This window comes from Scophthalmus maximus, chromosome 13 (assembly GCF_022379125.1).
Source record: "Scophthalmus maximus strain ysfricsl-2021 chromosome 13, ASM2237912v1, whole genome shotgun sequence".
NCBI lineage: Eukaryota > Metazoa > Chordata > Actinopteri > Pleuronectiformes > Scophthalmidae > Scophthalmus > Scophthalmus maximus.
Window position 1 is genome coordinate 22,812,795 of NC_061527.1, and position 21,387 is coordinate 22,834,181.

The 21,387-nt window shown below is 39.9% G+C and overlaps 1 protein-coding gene across 2 annotated transcripts in view; it reads right to left on the reverse strand.

The window, feature by feature from the left end:
* LOC118318635 (inactive N-acetylated-alpha-linked acidic dipeptidase-like protein 2) overlaps positions 1-21,387 on the reverse strand; it is a 398,478-nt gene that overhangs the window by 206,837 nt on the left and 170,254 nt on the right. For both annotated transcript variants that reach the window (XM_047336974.1, XM_035648477.2), the window contains one exon: positions 2,311-2,578. In XM_047336974.1, coding sequence (XP_047192930.1) covers positions 2,311-2,578 — 268 coding nt within the window. The remainder of the gene's footprint in view (positions 1-2,310; positions 2,579-21,387) is intronic.

Genomic DNA, 21,387 nt, shown 5'->3' on the forward strand with positions numbered 1-21,387 from the left:
ACCCAACGAGAAAATCTCTTCTTCTGCTCGATTGTTATATACATATATCTTATATATATATATATACAATTAGAGAGAGAGAGAAACCAGCTTGCAATGGGATCACAGCAGCTAATTTGGCAACTTTATTAACATTCTGACCCTTGAGTTACTACATTAATACATTCGTCCTCAGTAGTCATTACTACATTATTACATGAGTGCTCAGTGGTCTTTACTACATTATCTCATGAGTACTCAGTGTCCATTACTACATTAATACAAGAGTGCTCAGTGACCATAACCACATTATCATATGGGTACTAGTGGCCATTACTGAATACACTGATACAGTGCTCGATAGTCATTACTATATTAACATATGAGTACCCAGTGCCCATCACTGCATTAATGGATGATTACTCAGTAGTCATTACTACATTAATACATGAGTGCTCAGTGACCATTACTACATGGTTACTTAGTGGTCATTACACATTATCATATGAGTACTCTGTGTCCATCACTGCATTAATGGATGAGTACTCAGTAGCACTCATACATGATTGCACAGCAGTCATTACAAAATGATTACAGGAGTCAACTGCCGTCATTATTATGTTATTAGATGAGTACTCACAAGGCAATACTACATTAATACATGTACTCAATAGTCATTACTATATTAATAGATGAGTATTCAGTAGTCATTACTACATTAATAAACAAGTACGCAGTAGTCATTAATACATTAATAGATGAGTACTCAGTAATCATGAGTCAGACCACATCTATCTTCAAACACCAATGGTCGCTTCCCTACTTCCAGCTGCTAATGATACCCATTTTCTAGCTCAGCCTTCATTTTCACATCAACTACAAACATTTGAAGACTTGTGTGATGCTTTCAAGCGCACAAAATGTTTCCACAGGAACACCTGCCAAAGTACTCAAAATGACCTCTGGCGTAGTTCCTGTCACAGTAGGTATGTCCAGGATCACACACACACACACACAAAACACACACACACACACATGCACACACACACTGCAGATGGTGACTGATAGGAAAATGGGAATCCAGCTGGTGAATATCAATTTAACTTCATTGGGCTGTTTGTTTCTACTTCTTTCAGTCTTTCCTCACCCCAGACTGACACACTGCTCAGTTCACTGTGATCGATCAATCCATCACTGTCACTGGCTAAGATCCCAACACATCTAGTTACTCCACATTGCTAACGGTTTTCTTCATTGAATACACTGCCTGTCTATGCTGGCATCTCTTTTTTTCAGGCAAGGCCCTGATAGTAAAATAAAGTTCAAGGTAATGTGGATTTGTTTTCCCCCCGACAAATAATAAATCAAAATGTGCACAAGAAAAGGGAAACAAAAGTTTTTGAGAAAAGTGACTTTTCCTTTGAACAAGGTTAATTTTTAATTAGGGCAAGCAGATTTGCAGCAAAGTGCTGTCAAGGAAAGCATATTTTTTTGTGTTTGGTTTCAGTGCAGAGCCCCAGCTGAATGACACTTGTCTCTCATTCAGCTTTCTCTACGCTCATTTCCCAATAAAACATTTTTCATTATATGCATTTGCCATTTGTACACAAATAGCAGGAAATCCTAATACGGCTTTTTTGGACTACCCTTTTCTATGATACAGGTGCGTGATAATTCATACCCTCTGATTTCAGCGCATTCCTCACACAACTCTAATCAAAGTCTTTGTTAATTGTTCAATTATGCGTGGGATGTGTACATTTGTGTAAACAACGAGTTTTGACAATTTTTAAATCTGCTTCCAGGGTAGGAGAACAATGTTCTAAATCATGTATCAAGGTTATTGGCAACCCCAAAAAATGATAAGATATCTTATTTAGTTAACAACTTAAGAAACTGAATTATAGTGAAATATTGAGCATAATCCCTAGCTCATTAGTACATAATGAACAATGGCTAAATTATTTTATAAACAGGTTTAGGTTAAGATTGGGGTCTTTGGAAAGACTATTCTTCATGGAACTGATCTGTATGATGTTCTAGCAGAAGGTACCAATACAAATATCATCTTTACCCTTGTCTGGCTTGCAGGAAATAACCGCAGTGTGGTATCCTTGGACCCAGAACTCTGGCTTGCCAAGCTGTAGCATTTAAAGCCGTCACCTCTTATTATGACCTTTGCTGCTGACCCTTTTCTGACCGCGGGCTGGAGACTTACAATATGAAGGTGACAAGGGCAAAGGGGAGGGCTGGAGGAGAGTTCAGCAGCCAGTAGGGCGAAGGAACCTTTGGTTTATGAAATATCAATACAGGGGTATAAAAAAAAAGTACCTGCACACTTCCAACAGCAGAGTAGGCTGCATAAGAGAACTGCTGCCTCGGCAGGTCATTCGGTCCACGCTGATCACAGGGGATACCGTTTGGCAGGAAACACTGGTGACTAGACCTGTCGGTAATGGTGTTGGGTGTGGAACCAGGCAGGCTGAGTAGGACTGTGTGATTGGATAGATGGACGTCGGTCAAACCAAGTCCCACCCACTGCCTGTAGAGGTACCTGGCTCTGGCTTCCTCGCTGTCATCTGATAGGCTGGAGAAAGACCTGGAGGCAGGGGACAAGGGGTAGTCCTTATTGAATAATTTCAAAAACATCATGCATATACTCAAACAGAGAATCCTTCTCCGATCATCATTAACGCCACCATAAACTGTAACTTAGCTTCATACATAGGTTGATACTAACATCTGATGCTGAAATGGCAACATTAGAGTAGTGTAACTAGATACATTTTTCAGCTGCAATCTATTTCCCTTCCTTGCCGTGCACTAAAGACAGCTCTGCCTTCCGATCAGATGATGGTCACACTCTCCATTATATATGTCGAGACTTAACATTCATAAGACAAAACGCTTGGAAAGAAAGGATCAAACAATTATCCAGGTAGTAGTGTGTTTTCTAACTTTAAAGTCCTGCATCTCTAAATGACAAAGTGTCGGAATCTAAAAGGGGAATCTGAAAGGCTTGGCTTCATGAGGAACAATCAATAAAGTAGGCACATTTTATAATTTGCTTAATCAGGACTGGCTGGGTGAGTTGATCAGATATAACTGACAGTAATTAAACCACCAACAAACACTCACCAGATCCTGAGTGGTGTATGTGATTATTGGACATCGCGTTGTTTTCAATTAGCACTATTAGAAACCCGAGAAAACATGTTGCCATATAGGGCATTTGTGGCATTTTCACCACTTCCCAAGGGAATAAAGCATAATGATCTTTGTAAAAACATTTCAGGAATATTTATGATATGTGCAATTTGGTGTTGATCCAAATAAGGATCAGGATCTAGCAGATTTAAATGTGATTTCATAAGGGGACTGTTGGGCCTTGGCGGAGGTTTGCACTCCACTAAATGCCATTATACATTATGACAATATACTGGGTTGTTTTCATAGGATTTATCACAAAATCAAAAAATGTATTTTGCTATTTCATGTTGACCCCCAGTAACCCATGTGTAGTGCGCAAGCAATGCGATAGAAATTCCTGCCAGTCTCTGACAAACAGGTGACGGTATTGCTCAAAAAAATTGCGTCAACAAGGACAGGAGAGCTGAAGACCGCTCGCAAGAAAACAATGGTAACGGTTAACAAGCTCAAGGACTCCTAAAATACTGAATGTACATACTGTACAATTGATTTTTGTAAAAAACTCCACAGGGCACCTTTAAGCACATTGGATTTTGCACAAGCCTCTGCCCAAATACCCTGTTGTGGGACGAATAAAGGATTCTCTCATCGTATCTTATCTTAGCCTGAAGATGACAAAGCCAAAATGAAACTTTTGTGGAGCCCATTCGATTATAGCCACAGTTCTTCTGAAAGGTAACTCTTTATTGACTAATATCTAAGTGATATTGAACCAGATTTAAAAAGGTACAACAATTTTAAAATTGTTAAACAGGGTTTTATTAACATTAGCAACTCAAAATGTTTTAATCTACGCGGACAGAAATGGGAGACTTCGTGCTTCCCTACAATGTCAGGATTCAACTGGACACCACCAAAAGTTAATCACAGAATATGGCAAACAACATCTGTGAATGGAGGAAGGCTACATAAATAAAACATTGGTACGTAAACTCTTGGATATGATCTGAGGATGTGTTTCAGCAGCACATTGTGCAAACTCTAGTCACTTGAGTATCAAAGCTGATGGAAACTATCAGCAGGTGCGACAGGATTGGAATTATCTCTCTGAATATTTTACAGATATAATGAAGTTCATAACGATGAAATCCTGATTCATATATCCAGGTTTTTAAAACGAAAATAAAAAACCCAAGAACAACATAGTGAAATCCCCCGAAAAAACAAATAAACATGTTCTTAAAAATGGAAAATGTTAGGTGTGCCTAAAGATTCAAATGTAGAGAAATCCATTTAGATCTAGAACTGAGGGATGCTCTTTCTAATTGGTCTTCATAACATGAAAATACTTTATTGCTGGAGTTTGGTGAGAGTTAAGCAATTGACGTCTCTTTCTCTCTCACACACATTTATCTCTTCACAGGAGCTGTCAGTCTCTGTCATACCTGTTTCCTAATTGCAGGAAAGCGATGTCAATAAAATGTAATCCAGCTCTTATTTGAGTCTCCTTTGCTGGTTCGTCTGGTTGATGTTTACTCTCCTTATTGTTTTCTGAAAGGACTGGACTGAAAAAGAAAATCCAGCAATAAAAATACAACTGAACATAAAGGCTAGCGGTGTACTGCGTTTTGGCCTGTTGGCAAAGAACATGAAATAAACCTTCCAGTTAAGTCTATATCAGCAAAATAAATGAATAATACAGTTCATAGGAAACAACAAAATTAGGCATATTGTGGGGAAAATGTTTCATTACGAAACGTCACAGTCACAGTACCAGCTCATTTGTGATTATTAAGCACCGTTCACATATATTTCCAAATAATTTTTCATCAAATTATGACATAGAAACTGACTTTTCTGAAAGCTCCAATAACGTGGCATTTTTTTCACGATATAGAAATGCCAAAATACCAAACAAATATGAATGCCTCATGTGAGTAAAACACATATTTGCTTTATTGTCAATTCACTTTAATTTTTAAGCCTCACAAATAGCCAACTCAACTTTTCCAGATTCTGTTGCTCATATAATTTCCCTCTAAACTCAACATTTGGATGCGGTATACATGGATAATAACCACCATAATCTTTTGTATGGGAGTGTTATTTTTTTCTATGTGTCTGGTGTGTGCGTGTGACAACTATATCAGTCTCAGCAGCAGATGGCTCAAACACACAGTTCTGCCATTCTCTAGTCAGCAGGCCATGTCTCATAGCTCGCCAGGAGCAGCAGCAGGCGGCGGCTGAGTGCTGCTGTGTTTTCACGCTTGCAAACGAGCGTGTGAGTGTCCGTATGCATGTGCTCATAGAGACCTTCATCTATAAGCCCGCCGCTGGAAAGACCCCCTGCGGTTTGGGACACGTGCCCACTTGCGACCATGCTTCGGTGTCATGTGAATTTGAGTGCGTCTCTCTGTTGGCATGTGTCAAGCTGTGGGGTTTTTATGAGTGGGTCCTTAAGTCTGTAATGAGCATGTAACCCTGATGCCATGCAGTTGTAAGACCACCTGGCCTACATGTGTCCGTCTCTACCATAATGATGCTATTCAGATCCTTTTGTGTAGAAAAAAGTAATAACGCAAGAAGAACTGAAGAACTCCTTAAAAGCTGACCTAATCAATAATTCTGTGTGAACAATGGATCAAAATACTGTAAGTACTATGAAGGGAGTTGCTCACGGAGAGACAATTGTCAAAGACTTGCATCTTTGCAAGTCAACATACCAATGTGTGTTAAGCCCTTCTACCATCAACAACCTTGTTTCCACCAGAAATAGGAGTTAGCTGTTAATGAACATAGTGGAAGTGTACACAACTATCCAATTGTCCACAATGGTTGGTGGATAAAAAAAAAAGTAAGAAACACATTCATCACAGAGCACAGGAAGAGCACAAATGAAAACTAGAATGGACCCCAGTAGAGCACATACCTAGGACGAGACCCAACTGTTCCCTTTACAAACCACATTTAAATCCACTATACATTTACTTCAATCTACATCAAATTGCACATACTCAAAGATATCAGTCCCCTAAATATGCCTGATTTTAATACATTTTTTAAAATTAATTTTTTCATCAAGATTTAATCACTGGAGAATTTGTGAGAATGAAGAAATGCCCCGTATCACTAGCCTGGGACCCAGACGAGTTCTGGGCGTTATTTTCCGGATCGACAAACTAACTAAACAAACGGGGGTGAAAACATACCCTCCTTGGTGGAGGTGAAACTTGCCTGCGGCTGTTTGGTTTTATTGATAACATCTATGACTCTACTATTTTGTTAAGTCTTAAATGTAGTGTAAAAGGCCTATGATAGAATAAAGAGTTACATCCCATTGCAGGAAAGTATCAAGAGAGTGAGGAAGATGTCGGTCACGCAGAGTCTGTACACACTCATAGTCCTGTGAAGAGCAGCCATAACTTGAAATGCTCATTATATGGTCTCCTGGAGGAAGCAAAACCGTGCTATTCAAGGGGAAGTAACTCGACAGCTCCCATTGTGTCCGACTGGGCTTCTCTGGATTTCATGGGTCGTCACTGTACATTCTCAGACATGTTCTGACGGTGATTTGTTTCGAACTCAGGCAAGATGTTTAGTGATGAGCAAATGTAATCGGCTACTGTCTGCATCCCCAAGCAAGGAAGGGTGAGCTAAGCAAGAGTAGCTACAGTCCGCCTGACAAAAATTCTGTGCCAAACTTGTGCATATATTTTCCCAACACAGTCAAACTCTTGACGTCTACATTTATCAGGGCAAGCAGGGAAAAGGTATGATGTCATTTCTCCTGAAGGACACTGGTCACTCAGCACAATGGGCCACAGCGCCATTTCACAAATTAGTTTATTAAAACATTAATGGGTCCACGTGTCAGCCTCCACTAAACCTGTCATTTCAGAAGGTTACTACCCCATCAATGTGGAGATGTGAGGCAGACCACTCTGCTTCTTTACATTTCCTTCCAGCCAACAGGAATGAGCGTGCATATCATGCACATTGTATATTTATTTCTGGGAGGAAAATTATTTCTTAAAAGCAATTCTGATACTTCAAAAACAAGGAAATCCATGTTACTGCGGAGATGCTCTGATTGTTTTGAAGTGTTAATAAGCAGCAGGCTGCATTTGAAGCCCGGTAACTGTGTTTATCTGATGAGCGGATTGAATCCTCTCCTCTGAAGCCTCTCTCCCCCATAGAGAATGATGAAAACCTGTTTACCCAAACTTCATTCATGATTCTTTTTTTCTCAATATCACTGACGGATTGCTTGAAGAACAGAAACATCTCATCTAATTTTGATTTGGAACATGGGTTTCAGGTCTGGTCCCTGACTCATAAGCTTTCATTTCTGTGCAAAAAGTCAAACACTTTTGTATCATTAAAGCTGGAAAATGGACATGTGACTTTAAAGCCAAGTCTTTAGAATCACTGGACCATCTCCTTTGAAAGAAAAACAGACAAATGAACTTTGTCAAAGTATGCCTTTATGGTCTTGGTTTTTTAAAGTCCACTTAAAAAAACAAACACTTCATTGCATGTTTTATACTTGTTATAATGATAATGTGCAAGAGCTATTAGCATGAGACCAGGCGAATAAATCACATGTTCTGCTCATGCAGAGTGTGCACATACAGTAATTGCCTTAGTGGGAGCTTAGTGTGCTTTCTTGGGCCAGGCACACTTGGAGTATGAGCCGCTGTTGCCTCTGCTGGCAGCTGCTGAGGATAATATATTCCTGTAGCACACAATCATTTTAATAGCTCATCCATTTGCCCGGGAGACAATTGATTTTCTCTGTTTCCATACACGTTAGTCACATTTGATTTCTCTCGTTCCATTTGCATTCGTCACATTTTCAGAGCGCGCCGCCTGTGCTCAAGCTCCATGATAGGAAATCTTTATTCAGGTGCCAGGGCTGGTGTGTTAAGATGGAATCTAAATGATGGCGGAGGCTGCCAATAAAGAAGATTCAGCACATCACTGGTGCAGCGGTGGTATCTGGTGTAACTCCAAAGGGAGGAACTGGGGAAGGTGCAACTGCGGCGAGTTCAATCACTTGATACCAGCTCTGTCAGTTCTGCAGCGAATATACCAGAGCACAAAATGAATAATACATGGCTTTCTAATGTTAATAAAGGTTGGTAATGCTGGTCTGATGGATGTGCTATATTATTAAATTTTACATTACTTAGTTTGGAATCAAAAGAAAGATCCATAGTTAGTTTTCCTTAGATACTGTAGTTTACATGTGACTAAGAATACAAAAGTACCTTTAAAGTAGCCAATCATATAGGTCTTGTATTAAGCACACCAATATACCTCTGTAATTGGAGTTAGTATACTGTACACATGTTGGAGGTTACATGAATATTGAAGTAAAAGGTAAAACTAATTCAGCTCGTAACCTTTACTGTGCATTATCAACAGCTTGCTAAAAGCTTTTAATGTCATCTATGTATCCCCCTCCAACTATTGGGTTCAGAATAGTGTGAACAGTGTGCAGAATTACAGCCAGCACTTGTTCCCATGCCAACAGCTGCAGCCATCCATTCCCCATCAGTCACATTTTGTGTTCCTCAATCACTTCCTAATATTTTACGGATAAAATAAATTCTACAACATAGATAAGACGGATATAATCAGCTTATGTTTGATATCATTTTCCGCCTGTTAATTAGTGCGGTCGGACATATTTGGCAAACTGACAAATAATATATGAAAGAACCATATTGTTTATTCAGAGTGTTTAAACCCATTAAAGGCACACGATAGCATCAGTTGTTACCATTTTCACGGTGTTTATTTACTACCTTCCAGGAAAACCGCTGGGAATTGAAACGGAGTCAGATAATCCACCACAGACAGCCAACTGTATTTATTTATTGTCAAAGTCCCAGTCACATAGTAAAGCAGCTGTAAACAGAGTCTGTTTGTCCCTGTTTGGGCGACGGAGAGCTCTCCGGAGTGATCTGACTGCGCAACAGAAACCTTTTCAAGGCAAGAAATGGCCACATTAGCATCTGCTTTTTGCCTGGCGTCCACGTTTGCTCAAATGTTTTGTCCTCCACAGATAATCTGATCCTCTGGCATCACTTGCCAGTACATTATGTTTCAGCAGCTACCAATTCTCAGATGTTGAAACATCATTCAATCATTCATTCATTGTATCACAAAAGCTACCTTGAAACTCCACCTGATTTGAACTGAGTTATGGCATAGCAATGAGATATAGTGACTTTGACAACAAAGTAAAGGTGACTGAATATTCGTTGCAGTGCATTAGTTTTTTAATTTTTTTTTTAAAAACCCTCTGAAATGGGGCTGGAAACCATCCACTCTCTCTTCCTCAAGATAAGTGTTGTGATTGCAATGTCCACCTGTCATGATCCTGTTTTTTAACAAGTCTAATATTATGTTGTGACCTCGCTTGATTAATAATTCATTTATTAAACCTTTAGCTTCTCGTGCGTGGGGCCTTGAAATTCACCGAAATCACAATGACCCCCCAGTGCAGAAGCATCTCAGTCAGGAACAAATGTGAAGTTGAATCATGATATTAAATTCTCTGGATATCTTTTTCTTTCTTTTCTCGTGGGAAAGAGACCTTCTTGAAGCCAGAAATGTTGAATTGTCACAGGGGGACTAGAGATGTCTATAACAAATGAGAAATGTCTATTTCCTACCTGTAACCCGTTCCAGTGAACCAAAAGGAACAAGACCTTTATCAATGTCATCGCTTTTCATTTACGACAGAATGAATCCCAGAAATTCACCTACAACATAGATTGTACTCATCGCTCGACTCTTGCTCAGATTTGGAAGTTTGAAAAAACAAACAAACAAATTGCCTGTAAGCCTGAGTTTGCCAAAGGTTAATAGAAATAAAAAAAAAGTTGTAAAAGATGACCCTCCATTTGTGTCTCCAAACTCTGTGCCATTGAATCCCCAACTAAAAACCCGGTAATTATGGCATGCTCCTGTTATATTTTTTGAGAATAAAGGAGGATTGCCCAAGAATTACACCAAAAATAATAATAAAGAAGACCGTCACACTCGACCACTTAATGGCATGCAGATTATGAGCTGTATTGGTTGTGTAGTCCAAATTCAAGCAATGAACGCTACATATTTTAGTGCTACATACACAGTCTAAAGGATGGGATTTCAGAGAATCCTGCACCTGGATGAAGACACGGTATATTTGTAATGTTTGGAATTTCTTTGACAAAGCCATTCCTCACCTCGACATTCTCCTCTACCCTCGTAAACATGTTGCTCATTCCCTCATTAGCCCCGTGAGCCTCCATCTGCCTCAACTGGCTGCACCTCATCATCTTATTAGTCAGCGTAGACACTGGAAAAACAAACGAATAAGAGAGCAACCTCCCAATTTCCTCTGTCACATTGTCTAACCTGCAGTAGCAGCCGCGCCTCGTCTTGTGTAACCCGCTCACCTTCCCATTTGCAGGACAATTACCTTAGTTATAGTTTGTTGGAAGCTGCCAGACTGTTGCTGCCTTACAAAATTTGAAGAGGCAAAGGTAATTCAAAGATCCTTATTTGAGGTTAAGACAAAAAAAACAACAAAAAAAACCCAACATAAACCACAAAATAAAAGGTCGTGACACGATAAAATAACAAAATTTTACCTGATCAGGGTGAAACTAGCTGATGGGGCCATTTTGTGAAAGTGGCATCTACATGCTAACCTGGACAATGAGTTGAGTAATTTACAGAAAAGTCCTGCTGACACAACCTGAAGAGGCTAAATGTAACAATGTCCTATTCAAGGACATTTGCACAGAACAAGTGATGCCTGCTTGACATGATATTGATCTCATGCCAAATTTTAAAAAGGGAAACTGCCAGGGTGTGGCGTTGAAGCAGGACCCAAATGCAAAGTTCGGGGACAAAAGATTTACGAAAGGGAGAACAAAAAGACAATTACAGTCTTGGGAGGAGCAAATCTCAAAATCAAACATAAATAATCCACTCTGAAAAAACACTGGGAACCAAGAAACATCCCTGAAAAGGACTGGTGTCACAACAGACTAACTGTCGAAAGTGAATTACAAAGCTAGGCTGGGCTACTTGAGCACAGGTGAAACCCATTAGCAACAGGTGCGGACAATCACAGGGGCAATTAGAGGACAAAAACAAGACTGTGTGGTGAGGGAAGTGAGGAGACGCAAGGAAAGTGACTTCAAAATAAAACAGGAAACAACAACAACAACTCTAGATACAAGAAACACAGGGAATATCAAAAGTTAGTTAACAGGGATACACAAAAGGAGGGGAAATCAAGAGACTTTGGTTTGTTTATTTAGTCATGTCACAATCACAATTGTGCGGGGCGGACCTAACGCCTGGTTGCAGCAACAGTGTGCCCTTGCAAAATAAAAAAGCACCAATTCCCCACGAAATGAAATGCCACAAAAAAAATGTGGCTTTGTGATACAAATTCCCCAGATCAAAAATGACCAAAAGAAATACCTTCCGATAATCACTGCACAAGAGATGAAGCCCGACCTGCCTGTAATGCATTAACTTACCTTGCAGAAATTAAACTGACAAAATAGAGGCTCATGTGAAGTGGAATGGATTGGTACAGTCTTTGTGTCAATGTCACTGGCGCATGTTGCTGCAAGGCCAAAAAGATGTGGAAAATCAACTCTGATTTCGAAAAAAAACAAAGAAACAGAAGAATGTCATGTGAAGTACTGAAAATGGCCAATGGAAGAGCCAGTTCAGCCAGTGTTCAAATCAAGCCCGGTCGCCTGAGTACCGCAGCTAGGAATAATGGAATAGGGCTCCCGTTCTATTTTGTGAGTTTTCTCTCTAAAAAAAGTTTTCTCTGTTTGACTAATTAAATCAGCGAAGCTTTAACTCACTGCTCATTGTCGTGGAATTTTGTCTATCCTCCCCTGAGAAACTGTTAAGACGAGTCTACTCAGGCACCAAGCGAGGTCAACCTCTCTGTGGCAAGCCACAACAATCATTGACCAGCTGAAGTCTCTCTCGAGGTGTCATAGTCGCAGGGAGATGGCGACATTACTCAAAGCTAAATACACCAAAGAGACCGGGAACAGGCAGATTGTCTTGGGGCGCCATACACTGACCACCTTGTTGATCTGTGTAAACGAACCAGAAATCTCCTTAATAAATACTTCTGCTTAAGACATCCACGATTTCCGTCTCCCTGAATCAGCATCCACTCCTTCAATTATTCCTTTTCACTCATCATTCGCCACATTCATCTGGTAAATACACACGTCTTAAAAACAGTTTGTCGAATGAATAAAGAAGGTCAAACATGGGGGGAAAAGATAAATAATGTGGAACTGACAACATACAAAAGATGATAACAGTGAAAATTATATATATTGAATCTACATGATCACTTTCAATCTACATTGAAATATAGATGGCTGTATACTAAGGATTTCACTACTTGAATAAAGAAAAAAAAAGTAATGTGTCACCCCCTCACAGCGTACTTCATTGCAAACTTTTTCATAGGGATGGAAAGCTGCTGGGAGGTCTGACTCGGTGGCACATGCATCAAGATCAAGTCAAAGCAACTCACAGTTGCAAAGAAAGCTTACAGGATGATTCAGATAGACTGGGAATTTCAGGAAATCTAAGATTTATGAAATCAAAGAAAGAATAATAATGAAACTCCCACCCTCAAAGAAAACCACATTTTTATTGTCATTATGTGGCACAAGGTTTCAAGTCGACATTCAGTTCGTGCTGTAACATAGAGGTATGGGAAGAGAAAAAAGAGAATAAAGAATGTGATTCGATGGTTCAATGACATCTTACTGTAATCCTACAGAAGCTGCACTGATGTCAACGTTCACCATAGGTAGAAAGGAACCAAAAGTAATCCTAAGACATTCATCGAGTGGTGTTGCAGATTTTTATTTCCATCATCTTTGTGGGTTTGGAGTTGAGGCAGCCCAATAGTAAACTCAATATTCAAATACTATCACCACATTAAGTTGATATGGTTTTGGAAAAAAAAATATTTTAACTATTTCCAGCATAAACTGAGCACCATTACAATCGAGTTGTGTTTTGTCTAATATCCACTCTCTTTTAACTTTTGTTGTAGTTCATGCCACCTACTGGGGAGATTGTCCCTTTAGCATGATATATCTCCAACAGTTGCAGTCAATGAAACCAAAATAAGAAAATACAAGAAGCTAAAATGCTCCATAGCAATGAATTGCAGAGTCCGTTTGCAGATTACACAAAGTACATTTGAGTTTAAACAGCTTTCAAGCCACCACACAACTTAAATTCACTGTTTTCATCTTTGTGTTCATCTGTTTTTTTTTATTCAGGAGTATTATGTAAAACTACAGAACCAGAGGGTTGAGGGTTGTGACACAACCAACTTTCTGAGACATTTTTTTTTTCAGATATCGCAAGGTATGTTGAGGTATACAGCACTTCTACATTGGTATTGCAAGGACTAGTTGAATACATGAATAGACTGTTTCAGTGGGGCTACTCAACAGTAAGCATGAGGAGATAAAAGGTAGTGATTCCATCCGTCTACTGGAGATAACGACAGTTTTTTTGTCCATTATGTTTTTAAGTGTTATCACAACTTCTTCCACTGAATTCAACGAAGAGGGGCCCATGGATGCGTACTACACACCTGCAAAGATACTATTTGTCTTTTTACAGATGCTCAACTACACAAAGTCTTAACGTGTAAAAACCAGTGCTTTATTAATGGAAACAGAAAACATAGCACAAAGCTGGAAAAGTCAATTGCACAGAAATGTCATACAGGTTTTCAGAAAGAAGACGAAGAACAACTGCACTCCTAAAAGCCTTTCCACTTGACAGGAATGGGAAACAGTGATTTAGACACATGGGACATTAATGGAAACAGGATGAAAGTTTGACATTCTGGTTGTACCTTTGTTGTTTAGTTCCATCCTGGACCTAATTGATTCTTACTCTGCCAATATTGGAACGGTATCTCTATCTGAGGCCCATGTTGTCACAGCAGACAATTTTCTTATCAATGACTTGTTTATTGGGATATTATCATGTTTGTAAGGTGAATGTCAATCTTTAGTCTGATGATCTTATCATTGTGCCACTTTGCAGATATGGCCATGGCCGTAGGAAGAACACCACTGCGTCACAGGAATAAGGAACTCTTCAGAGTTTTCAGCCTGCAGCCTGATCTTGCCCTGTCTGTGGCCGTGTGAGATTGGTTGTGTTAGCTGAGGATGATGGAGCACTACAGAATCAGGAAAACGTACTATCTGACAGACTTTCAAACAGATATGCATGTGCATCAGGTGAAAAATTAAGATTACAAACAGAAGCAGTCAGTTTTTTTAAGAAAACTTTGCGCTAGACAAAAGTATTTGGGGCAAAAAAGGAAGGTTATGGTAAACTTGTCAAACTTTCTGTTCCATCCAATATGCATGACGGTTTACACAGGAGCATGCAGGATTATAACAAAAAATTCACCTAAGCAATAGGCACATGTATGTCGGCCATTAATTATGGTGTTACTATTTGTTTACCGATACATGAAGCTTAAACAGAGGGGGCAATCAAATAGGAGGTGCCAGATGGAATCAAATAGGTACTGATCCCAATCTGGGAGGGCCCAGCACACATTAAGCCCTGGTTAGGTTTAGGTAAATAATATATCAAAATAAGTACTTCCTGAAGGTGAGAGTACAGTGATAAATGCAGTTAAGCTTGTGGAACAGTAATGAACAAAAAAACACATATTTATTATAAATATATATCTGCTATAAAGGGAAGGTGAAAAAAACTGAATTAGTGTCATATAGGCTGCAAAAAAAACCAAAACACAAAAATAAGTCTTTAGCAATACAGTATATGTATGGATGCACATATTGAAAGATGAATCATGGCTGGCAGAAACAAAAAGAGAAATTCGGTTGATGCCATTCTAATATCAAAATAATCCTTTTCAAGCTCTCCTAAGATTTTCTGCAGGTTGTTTAATGTCCTGTGAAAAGACTTTGCAGGCCGACTGTTCCCTCTAGCGTGAAAAAGGGAGGATTAAAAGCAATACGATACAGCGCAGTTTAACTGACACAAACTTCCAAGTTGATGTGACAAGTTCACACCCGCAACTTGTTGACTGATAAAGTCTGAAAAGGGGGGGGAACGAGTGTAAAACAACATTACAGTAACCCTTTTTCTTTGACCAATAAACTACCAGCAGACGTCGCCAAGCTAACTCCAGCGGGGATATAGCTAAGCTAATCAACCAAAGAGTGGCATCTGAGATGGAACCCTTTTAAGCCTTCATGCAAGATGAGTCGTAGGGAAAAGCTCTCAACCCCATAGAGAAGCTTATGTTTGGCCGTGAAAGGAACAAGCTGACATCCATGCTCAAAAATGTCGCTACAACAAAATAGGTAAAATACAGGTTAGTTTGTGCAAGAACAAGACCAGACACAATCTTAATGTATGTGTATGTAATCTTAAGGTGCATGTATCACCACCCTGTTGGATGGTGGAGGAGAGAGGGAGGAAGGGTGGAAAGGGGGCGGGATGAGGGATGGCTGGGTTAAACATCCAAATGTGTTAAGCAACGTGATGTATTTAAATGTATGTATGCAATAAAAAAAAAATTGATTGATTAAAAGCAAAAGGCAGAGGCTAGCTCAGCCATTCTAGAAGCACCCCTTAAAGTCGGGGCCTTGTCTGCAAGACACGATTAGAAGGCTCGTGTGGCGCTCATGGATCCGACTGGGCTAAGCAGGGTTTTCGAGGAAAAGAGCCCATCGGTTACGCACTTGCATCATGGCTGAGCATGAGGAGTGAAGTGATCAGAGCAGCAACAAACAGGAAAGGAGTGGTGCAATACACATCATATTCTTTCTGTATTTTTGTATACTGCAGTCCAATCCCAGGCATGTGTGCAGAATCCTCAATGGACGCGGGGAGAGCAGCTTCCGCATGGCCAAAGAAGTTGCTACTTTTTAAAATTTTTTTTTTAAAACAGAATAGCTGACCAACATATTCAGTATCTTGGCTTTGAAGTGTGGGGGAGTAATGTGGAGGAGTTTCCCCCCAACCTAAAAATAGGCCCGCTGTCTCCAGCCAGGTTTGTGTGAATTTCCTAACAATTGAACACAAACACAAGGAATGAGAGCGAACACTGTTTTGCTTGAAGATGAACAAAAAGGTCATATTGATCAGTAGGGGATACGCCTCAGCAACCTTGGCACGAACAAACTTTATTACAAACTAATACAGAGTAGTACTAAACTTTTACAGTATTTTTGAAGACACGGAGATGCACAGTGGGTTTGTGGGCGTGGCTACCACCCTGGGCACCCGGCTGGGTTGCACACGCTAGATAGTTCTTCCGTGCTTCGCGGAACTTTCGACTGAGATAACTCACCTTTTTGACGCCAGTGGGGTTTTTTTTGTTCGTTCTTACTTGTCTCTCTTGTGCTTTAGGGAAACGACCTGACCTCTGGAAAAATCGGAACCAACCTCGCCTCAAAGCCCAGCCACCATGCCGACGCCAGAGCCTCATTCCTGCTCTGCACCTGCTCCACCACTTAATAAATCCCTGATTCTCTGAGTCCTGAGATCTGCATTCGAGTCCACCTGTTAGGAAACCTTTTTCCTATTACATCCCCTTGTCCTATTAAGGCATAAAAACCATAAAAGGCAGTTAAAGGCTTATATTACAACATCAACATTCAAAGACTGAATGGCAAACAGCTTTCAGACAAAATATATCTCAAAATGTCCCGGTACCGTTTTTATTTTACATTTTTGTTTGGTCTGCTTTGGTTCACAATAGCCAGATACTTCATCTCTATATCGCTCAACTATGTGAATATAATCTATTAAAGGGAGGAAATCATAATTTTATCAACAGTCATAATTACATAAAACCGTTATCTGTCTCCACTTTGTGTTTTTTGTTCGTTTTTTGCTTGTTTTGTTATTTTTCCAAACTCTGTATTATTTGAAACGGCAACAGTTTTCTTCGGCCCAGAGAAGAGTTCTGGTATTTTTCTCTATTGTGGTGTTTTGCAAAAAGAAAAAGAGAAAAAAAACGGCAAGAAAAGAAAGCTTTTATTTAAGGTAAACAATGTTCTCTGTAACAGCCGGCTTCAGGGATGTTAGGTTAAGGTTATTTCTGTAGTGTAAAAAAAAAGGGGGGGGGGGGGGGGGGGGGGGGGGGGGGGGGCAGTTAATTCAATGTTTTGTCTGTTGTTGGTGACTTCAGATCCTAGAGTCTTGCACACACTACAATGCTCGGTAAAAAAAAATCACTGCACACACAACAACACCTTCAAGGACAGATCACATCAGAATACAAATTGAATGATTAAGTTTCTATCTGCGGCAGATGTCGGGACAGATGGTAATAGCCTATATGAAGTGCAAATAACATTGTCAAAATGCTGTGTGTTTATCTGATATTATCATGCGTTCCCTGTTTTTTTCCTCCCCTCACTGTTACTTGAATGGGATGCTTATGTCTACCACCCACACCAACCACATTAAGCACGCTGTAAAGGAAAACCCATTTGTCATATATGCACAAGTTGTCACAGTAAGTGATGGAGAGAGCTAGTCCAACACAAGTATACACACATACAGTGTGTAACAGCTTGTGCATATGAGAGTGAAATACTGTACATTGCAAGTCAGTCCAAGACTTATATATGACATATTGTATTTACTGTAATCAGCTGTGATGAATCTTCTGTAAGATATTCTGGTTATGAATCATCACATTTTCACATAAATGTCTCTCAGCCAGTTTTGGGGACAGACCGTTCAGAAATACCATCAGTAATTCAACACAGGCACTTTTTTTCTAGTGGTGCATGTAAACAAAATCAATCTCTCCCCCACTCTCACTTTCTCTCGCTCTATCTACCAGGTCATGAGGGATCTCTAGCTGTGTGCTAATTAGCCCGGCATTGATTATTAACCCTTCAGAAAAAAAAATCCCAGATGGCGCTGAATGTTGAATTACCCCCAAGCCCCTAATACCTGGCTCACTCCAGCCTGAGTTATCCTCCCTGGTCGACTGATCCATCCTGTTCCTCTGCATTTACCTTTTGAGTTTCCTGCTTCCTACCCGTCACTCACACACATTCCCTTCACTTCCTTCAATAATATTTTCAGTCAGTCTCCTACATCCCACACAGAGAAGTCCATGCTGGCTGGTTAATGACTAACACACAAGCTCTCACAAACATGGAACACTTTTTCACTTCATCAGTGCCTTTTACAGTTATTATATTAGTCTGCACTTCATGTCTTTATTTTGTACATTTCAATTCATGAAGTTTCCTTTATATTGCTTATTTTCATTTTCTTTAGTTTTCTTTACCGTGTGGTAAGTATTAATTTTGCTCTATTTAAAATGTATTTATTGTATATATTACTTCTCTGTCCTTTTTTACTGTTTGCACCGTGGGTCAGAGATAAACGCCAATTTGATTCTTCTTGTAGTGGCTATCTTCAGTTCGCAGCGTTCTTATCTAAGGACGACATGAGACTGTGTTACGCGTTGAATTGGCTTGGTGGCAACGCCAACGCTAAAACCACCGTGTTGCTCCGCCGTAATTTGTCAAATGTGTAAGCAAGCCGCACAGGAAAACAACCTAAATTCACAGAGGTCAAAAATATACAGGAATGAAGTTGCACCAAATATTAACAATAAAACAAACATGCAACTTGTAAATGCTGCTTACACTTCTGTATGTCTGGCACATATTGCAGAATTGATAATAAAGTTTGACTTGACTTGAATTGATGCTATGAATGCAGGTATGTTTAAAATACCGTATGCTCCCACCAATAAACCATGGCTAAAATTAAGGGGAAAAAAGCAACGTCATCCCACCTTTTTTTTATTACCCTTGACATAGCAGCCTCTTTATGGTACACTGCTTCGGAATAGAGAGAATGGTGCGAACTATTATATCTTGCTCCCCTGCAGTTCTTGCACTATGTAATGCTGGTGAGCGAATATATTTCGCAAGAAGTGCTTAGAAGAAGTCTTATAAGTCATTAGAAAACAGGATTAATGTCCAATATTCAGCGAGGGAACCTTAACAATATCAATGATTGTAGAGTTTGGTTTAATTGATACACTAATTACAGTATATACTTGAGGTGAACACTGTAATTGATTGTTTTTGCAGAACTCCTTTCCTGTCAGTACTTTAATTACAATTCAAATCAGTGAAAGTACTTTGTCATATTACTTGTTTCATTACTTTCATTACTTTTTTTTGCTTTGTCAAACGTGCCTTTTAAAAATAGCCTGATACTTTACTATCACATTTTCTGTATTTGACACATGTAGAAAAACAAGAGACAGTGCTTTAATGAGCAGCATGCCCACAGTTTACTGTTACAGGATTAACTGACCATCATCAGCCAATATAAAGTGCAAAAGCTTGAATCCCTCTGGGGGAAAAAGCAAACACACACCAGGCCAGTTATGGGATTGTGAGTGTTGATTGATAGGGACCATGCAATTGTATCCATTTAACAATGGATAATGGCTGTGGCTCAGGAGATAGAGAGGTTGTCCCAATGACAGAAGGTCGGTGGTTTGATGCTGCGTCCCCCGGCCAGCATGCCGAAGTGACCTTGGGCAAGACACTTAACCTCGAGTTGCCCCTGACGGCTATTCTGGCAGTGTATGGATGGGACAGAAAAAAAAGCACCGTAAAAAGAGTGTTGAGTGTTAAGTAAGTAAATTGAGTAGTCAATAAGACTAGAAAAGCGCTTTATGAATACAGTCCATGCCATTAACCATTTACAATGGAATTTACAACACAATAAAGTGCACAGCCAGTGAGGGCGTCTCAATACTTCCTGAAGTCACTGTCCATAGGATGCATTGGCTGAACCAGCTTATGTTTTTGGGTTGCAGGGAGGACTGGAGCTTATTCCAGTTGATAGCAGTATATGCCTGAGGCGGGATTATCCTAAGCCAATCTCTGGTTATTCACTGCGCTGACATGTAGACATGCACAACCATCAAAGCTCTTATGTTTACATCTCACCACCAACTGAGCATAGTTGTGGGGGTGATATTGTTCACTCGACTCAAAAGTATATACGCAGCAGTTTACTTTTGAGCACATAACTACCCCACAATGGAGTGCATATAGTGAAGAGAGGAGCTACTAGTAGCTGCAACAAAGAACTTGCTTGTGGAAAATCTAGAAAAACTAAAAAAGAGTCCAATCAAATTTGATAAAGGTTTAATTAACAGTGGCATTCCACATACTACAGACTTGTATCCGACAGTGCACACATTAAAGGTAACATATTATGCAAAATTAACTTTTTCAGTGTTTGTGCACATGCATGTGTGTATCTGTGAAGCCTGCCAGCCCACCAACTGTGAAGAAAAAGTCCACCCTGTCGTTTTTTGTGTGAGCTGGCTAAACCCCACAGCCTGGCTCTGAGCAACTGGTTCAGATTTCTCTCCCACTGTCATGTCACATTTGGACTTTTTTGGGGTAATCCGCCCGCGATCTGAGAATCTCCACTTCTCTGGTGAAGGGGCGTGAGATTTCCTACACATTTTGAAATTGATTGACCAATCACAACAGACTGGGCCAGCTGGCCAATCAGGGCAGACTGGGGTCAATCGGGAGGGGGGAGCTAAAGGAAATCCAGGCGTTTTAGACAGAGGGTGAAAAGAGGAGCTGCAGGAATGGGCAGTGGGAGAACACTGTTTACAAGTTGTGACATGTTTGCTACCATTTTCAGAAATGTCGTAAGCCACTCAGGTAAAAAAGTTGTTGAGGCTAAGTTAATGTATTGTAATTTTAATTTGTATGGAGTTTTTGTAATTTCATAATATACCCTAGGGAAATCTTGATGTTCTCGTTAGTGTCTGCGGCATCAATGTTGCCGTTGCTTAGCAGCGACATGTTCACAACTTATTACCAGGTAAAACGTGAGATCACAAGTTCCATATGAAGGCACTAATCCATAGACGGTTGATGATTATCTAAATCCTCATCAAAAAAACACAAATTAACAGATTTGTGCATCAGTCTCAATGTTCACCAAATTTCATCCAAATATGTGATATTTGTTTTCCTTGTCCAATTTCGGCTGAACTTCCACAGATGTCAGCGTGTTGTGAGCCAACACATCTTGGACACGAGTGTGTAAGCCTCAGATAAGGAGGAAAGGGAGCATCAGCGAAAATGATCACCCTTTTCCATTTAC